Here is a 6,000-nt window from a genome sequence, read left to right on the forward strand (position 1 = left end):
TTTCTCCCCAGAATGTGGAAGACAGACATGGGGTGTAACCACTCTGACACTAAACACACATGGCCCTGGGCTGGAGAACATCAGACTCGTGTTTATTAGGGAGGAAGGGAGGGAGCACAAAGGGAGGTCTCCTTGCCCTTGTTCTCCTTAACACAGCTCAGAGTCCCCAAGCCTCGGCCCTTCCAGGTAGGGGTGGGAGGTGGGCTAGCAAAGGCCCTAGTTCTAGCAGCAAGCCAAGACCAATGGCTGTGCCTGCCTCATCACAGAGGCCCAGGACCCAATCCGTTTCTCCGACCCTTGCCCTCCAGCAGTTCAGACGTCAATGGGCTCCCGACCTCGGTTCTGCCTCTTCACCACAAACACCCTCTGTCCTGACACGGTCACCAGCAGCGTGTGTTCTCCAAAGACCACTGGAGGAGAGACACACCTTCCCCCGCCCCAGGAGAGGGAAGGGAGCACAGAGTTAGTGGGTGTGACAGACTCCATAGGGCAGGGCCTGCACAAACTGGCTGGGATCAAAGCCAAAGAAATTCTGTTCTAGACTCAGAGACTTGAAGATGAGTGGCCTCTGCTATATCTCCGTTCTCTGGCTTTCTCATTCACAATTCTGATACAGGGCAGTCCCAAAGGGAGGAAGGTGGCCAGACCTGAGACCACAGGAGGAAATGTTGGGAGGCTAAGAGGAAGAAGCCTCTGGAAGCAGCCCACCCCCCCAGTACCACCACCAAGGGCAGGAGCAGGGGCTCACCAGACAGGCGCTTGAAGGGCACATTCATTCCATGGTGCAGCCGGAAACCGCAGGCCGTGCTGACCAGCTCAGAGATGGCACTGGCTGCCTGCTCGTCATTCTCAAGGTCCCCAGATGACTGCATGTAGATGGAGGAAGGACAGGGGCGGGCGTTACGCCATAGGCTCAGGAAGGAATTCTAGGCAGAGTCACCTTGGCTCTGACATTTAGACCATCTCCCCCCAGCTTTGGAAAAACCAACCTGAAATCCCACTATGATGTCACGCTCTAGATGCCATCCTGTTTCCCATAATACTGGGTTTCCCTGGATGAGCGCAACTTATCTTTTTTCCTTTTTTTGAGACAGAGTCTTGCTCTGTTGCCTAGGCTGGACTGAAGTGGTGCAATCTCGGCCCACTGCAAGCAATTCCTGGATTCAAGCGATTCTCCTGTCTCAGCCTCCCAAGTAGCTGAGATTATAGGCATGCACCAGCACTACCACACCTGGCTAATTTTTTTTTTAAGATGGAGTCTTGCTCTGTTGCCCAGGCTGGAGTACAGTGGCAAAATCTCAGCTCACTGCAACCTCTGCCTCTAGGTTCAAGCAATTCTCCTGCCTCAGCCTCCCTAGTAGCTGGGATTACAGGCGCCTGCCACCATGCCCAGCTAATTTTTGTTTTTAGTGGAGATGGGGTTTCAGCATGTTGGCCAGGCTGGTCTCAAACTCTTGACCTCAGGTGATCCACCCACTTCAGCCTCCCAAAGTGCTGGGATAACAGGCGTGAGCCACCACACCTGGCTCATCTGGCTAATTTTTTGTATTTTTAGTTGAGACAGTTTTATCATGTTGGTCAGCTGGTCTCAAACGCCTAACCACAAATGATCTGCCCACCTCAGCCTCCCAAAATGCTGGGATTACAGACGTGACCTACTGCACCTGGCCAACCATCTCTTTATTGATCTTTCTATTCTAACCCCGTGAAACTGGATTTCTCCTATGTCCCTGCCTATCTGATAAAACCACATTCTCCAAAATGAATGCCTGCCCACCACTGACCTCTTAATGGCTCCATCGTTTTCTCAGTCTTCACATTTGCTGCTCTCTCTGTAGAATCTCAAAAACATGCCCTTTTTCCTTGAAACCCTCCCTCTGCTGAACCCTACAGTGAGTGATGGGACCGTGGCCTGGGCTTCCTTTGTTCTGGTGCTAGTCTCAACTTCCTCTTCCTTGATAGAGGCCTCCACGAGATTTAGTTCCTTTTGCTGAACTAGCAATATATATTAACTGCTATTTTACATCAAACTCAATGTCTAAAGTTGGGCCATCAAAGTTCCCCTTATCCTTATCCACTTCCTTCCCAATCCACTCCTTTCTTGATTACCCCAACCTCCCTCTCCCTCTCTCTCTCTCTCTCTCTCTCTTTCTTTCTTTCAAGAAGGAGTCTCACTCTGTCATCCAGGCTGGAGTGCAGTAGTGCAATCTTGGTTCGCTGTAACCTCTGCCTCCTGGGTTCAAGCAATTCTGCCTCAACCTCCCAAGTAGCTGGGACTACAGGCATGTGCTACCATACCAGGCTAATTTTTTGTAGAGATGGGTTTCACCATGTTGGCTAGGCTGGTCTTGAACTCCTGACCTCAAGTGATCCACCCACCTCAGCCTCCCAAAGTGTTGAGATTACAGGCGTGAGCCACCCATGCAGGGCCATGTTTCAGGCTTCTGAGTTCTGGCTAGAGAAGTATTTCCTTTATTACCTATTTCTAGTCATTACCAAGATATGCTGATTCCTCATTTAAAATACCTTCTCCTGGCCAAGGACAGTGGCTCAGGCCTGTAATTCCAGCCCTTTGGGAGGCCAAGGCAGGAGGATTGCAGGAGGCCAGGAGTTCAAGACCAGCCTGGGCAACAAAAGACCCCTGTCTCTATTAAAAAAAAAAATTTTTTTTTTAATGGCTGTATGTGGTGGTGCTTGCCTGTAGTCCTAGTTACTAGGGATGCTTAGGTGGGAGGATTGCTAGAGGTGATCGCACCACTGCACTCCAGCCTGAGTGACACTGAGTCTCTGCTTTAAAAAAAACAAAAAATTCTTCTCTCCTTGCTCCTTCTCCTTCTTACTGCTACCTGTGCAGTATCATCTCTCTCTCTCTTTTTTTTTTTTTTTTTTTTTGAGACTGAGTCTCCCTCTGTCACCCAGGCTGGAGTGCATGTGCAATGGCACCATCTCAGCTCACTGCAACCTCCACCTCCCAGGTTGGCCAGCCTGGTCTTGAACTCCTGACCTCATGGTCCACCCACCTCAGCCTCCCAAAGTGCTGGGATTACAGGCATGAGCCACTATGTCTGACCCAGTCTCATCTCTGACTCCCCTTTCTGCCCATCTTCACATCACTAACAGAACAGTCTTGCTCAGCCATCTACTGGGTCTTGTTTCTGTTCAAAAAAACCTTTCAAATTCCCATTATCTTCAAGATTTAAGTTCAAGTGTGTTAACTTGGCCTTGAAGATCCTTCAAAATCAGATCCTTCCCCGACCATATCCTCCTCTTCCCTCAAACCTTTCCCAATCTGTTCACCATAAACTAACCAGTTAAGATAGGTTGGTGCCACGCACCTGTATGTCCACCTCCCCACCATAAATACTCTCCTTTAAGTTGGGCTGAATTCCTACTTCCAGGAAAGTTAGTTACCTTGTCATAACATGTTGAATTTTTAATATCCTAGATTCCTTCAATAGCCTTTATCACCTGCATTGTTTTCAATAACTTAAGCTTTGTCTCTAGCTAAATCAAAAACATCTAGGGACCTAACACTATACAGTACTATGGAACAAAATACAAATGCCTCTTTAAGAAATACCAAGTAAAGGCCAGGCCTGGTGGCTCATGCTTGTAATCCCAGCACTTTGGGAAGCCGAGGTAGGTGGATCACCTGAGGGCAGAAGTTCAAGACCAGCCTGGCCAACATGGTGAAACCCTGTCTCTACTAAAAATACAAAAATTGGCCACTTGTGGTGGCAAGCACCTGTAGTCTCAGCTACTTGGGAGGCTGAGGCGCTTGAACCCAGGAGGCAGAGGTTGCAGTGAGCCGAGAGCATGCCACTGCACTCCAGCCTGGGCAACAAGAGCGAAACTCCTTCGCAAAAATAAATAAATAAACTGCAACAGTTAGGAGACTAAGATTCCACCAACCAATTACTGAAAGTAACTGCAAAAACTGCAAATACTTTTGCACCAACCTAATAGATGCCAGGCAGGAAACCAGGAAAAAGCCGAGAAAAGAAGGGCTAATATTAGAAGGGGTTACCGGGCTGTGTGCACTAAGGGATCCCCTCCCTTTCCCAGAACGCACCGCCAGCACTGCACCTTCACTCAGCACCAGGTAGCCGAGCTGGTCTGGGATTCGCTCCAGCCCCTGGGTCAGTGCAGAAGTCTAGTGGGTAAAGATGCAAGCAGTGAGAAGCATGCTAGAGAGATGGATGGCCCCCGATACCCTGCACCTGCAAATCCAAGTCTCTTGGTTTTCTCATTCCCCAGCCAGGTCCCTTCCCGGCCCCCTTCTCCCTACAAGGTCCTCAATACTGATCTTCCCCAGCCTCCATGTGTACCCACGTCTTGGCCCCCGGGCTCCCCTGGCCTTTCACACCCCACCTTTGCTACCCCGAGGGGTCTTCGCTGCCCCACTTATCCTGGTCCCCAGATCCTCTCTCCACCTCCCCCTCGTCCCCGCCCCTGCCACGCAGACTATCCGCATCCCCAGAACACCCTCCCACAGACCCCTCCCCAGCACTCCCGTCATCATCCCTCCCATCTCCATCCCCTGTCCCTTCCCAGGCGGACAGGAGGTAAGCGTGGAGCGCAGGCACACGAGGGGGCACCCACAAAGATTGGGGAGCAGAGACGCTGAACCCCCAGCGGGTCCTCCCGCGCATGCGTCCTCACTTACCATCGCAGTCTTAGGTGCTAGGGGAGCGCCCTACCAGATAGGTAGCTTCCGGCTTCAGCTCCGGTCACGTGCTTGCAACCGGCGGGCTCCTCCTTCTGCTTGCGTCACTGGATTTTTGCCCTGCCTCTAGCGTGAGGATTGGACCGTGGCCATGTCGTCAGATCCAACCAGCCAGTGCGAAGCGCGGCTTCCCGAAGGCGCACGTTGATTGGTGGTATCACCTCTATAACACCCATCTCCCCGCCCCTCAGGATCTGAGCAAGAAAAAGAGGGGGAGTGTCCGCAGAGGGAAGCGTCTGGGCGGGGTGGGAGGCGGGTGGGGTTGAGCTTGTGCTCCTGCGCACTGGCTGGAGCCGGGGTTCCGCCTGAGCGAGGATTCCAGCCAGTGTAACCACAAGCGAGTCCCTTCCCAGGTTTCACACTGGATCCCAAACCGAGGGAATAAAAGAGAATAAGGTGCAATGCATGTGAAAAGCTATTCAAGGCTGGGCGCGGTGGCTCACGCCCGTAATCTCAGCGCTTTGAAAGGCGGAGGAGGACGGATCATTTTAGGACAAGAGTTCGAGACTAGCTTGGGCAACACAGCGATAACCTCCCTAGCCCCCCGCCTCCAACAACCTCTACAAAAAAATAAGAAAATTAACCGGGCATGGTGGCCCACGCCAGTAATTCCTGCTGCTAGGAAGGCTGACGCAGAAGAATCTCTTGAGCTCACCAGTTGGAGGGTGCGGTGAGCTATGATTGTGCCACTGCACTCCAGCCTGGGTGCCCTTTCTCTGAAAAAAAAAAAAAAAAAAAGCTATTCAAATGCTACTTTTATGCTTACTCAAGACAGCTCTTTGTTGAAGACAAGAATTTGTTCCCAAAGTGAATCCCAGATTCAGTCCGGGACAATGTGATTGTGAGTAGAATCCCCAGCTAGCCAATGCAGATAGATAGACATATATATATATATATATATATATATCTATGTATGTAAACATGGGAAATTTTTGTTTTAAATAGCTTCTAGACCTGTTGAGATATTAATGCAGTGGAGGCAGTGTTAGTGAAATAATATGAAGAATGATTCTAGAAGCCTGGGCAACATAGCAAGACCCCATCTCTAAATATTTAAAAATTAACCAGTCACAGCCGGGCACAGTAGTTTGTATTACGCTTGTAATCCGAGCACTTTGGGAGGCCAAGGCAGGTGGATCACCTGAGGTCAGGATTTCGAGACCAGCCTGGCCAACATGGTGAAACGCTGTCTCTACTAAAAATACAAACATATAAAACACACACACTAAAAATACAAAAATACAAAACACACACACAATTAGCTGGGTGTGGTG

The 6,000-nt window shown here is 50.3% G+C and overlaps 1 protein-coding gene across 3 annotated transcripts; it reads right to left on the bottom strand.

The window, feature by feature from the left end:
• Positions 1–70: 70 nt before the first annotated feature.
• On the bottom strand, positions 71–4,722 carry LAMTOR4 (late endosomal/lysosomal adaptor, MAPK and MTOR activator 4). Of its 3 annotated transcripts, none has more exons than XM_035281618.3 (4): positions 4,667–4,722; positions 4,073–4,153; positions 749–866; positions 71–410 (listed from the first exon to the last, which is right to left on the bottom strand). In XM_035281618.3, exons 1-4 carry the CDS (start codon positions 4,667–4,669, stop codon positions 313–315), a joined length of 300 nt encoding a protein of 99 aa, XP_035137509.1. In that variant the 5' UTR covers positions 4,670–4,722; the 3' UTR covers positions 71–312. The 3 variants fall into 3 exon arrangements, with proteins under 3 accessions (XP_035137509.1, XP_035137512.1, XP_035137514.1); XM_035281621.3 differs by having other exon boundaries at positions 71–427; XM_035281623.3 differs by lacking the exon at positions 4,073–4,153.
• Between the last annotated feature and the right edge of the window lie 1,278 nt (positions 4,723–6,000).

The sequence above is a fragment of the Callithrix jacchus genome, chromosome 2 (genome assembly GCF_049354715.1).
Source record: "Callithrix jacchus isolate 240 chromosome 2, calJac240_pri, whole genome shotgun sequence".
NCBI classification, from domain to species: Eukaryota; Metazoa; Chordata; class Mammalia; order Primates; family Cebidae; genus Callithrix; species Callithrix jacchus.

Bases quoted from the DNA above. Each gene is read 5' to 3' on its own strand.
- LAMTOR4 (XM_035281618.3), bottom strand. The intron at 867-4,072 runs GTGCGTTCTGGG...ATCTACATGCAG, and splicing joins GTGAAGGTGCAGTGCTGGCG to TCATCTGGGGACCTTGAGAA. The intron at 411-748 runs GTGAGCCCCTGC...TCTCTCCTCCAG, and splicing joins GCCCTTCAAGCGCCTGTCTG to TGGTCTTTGGAGAACACACG.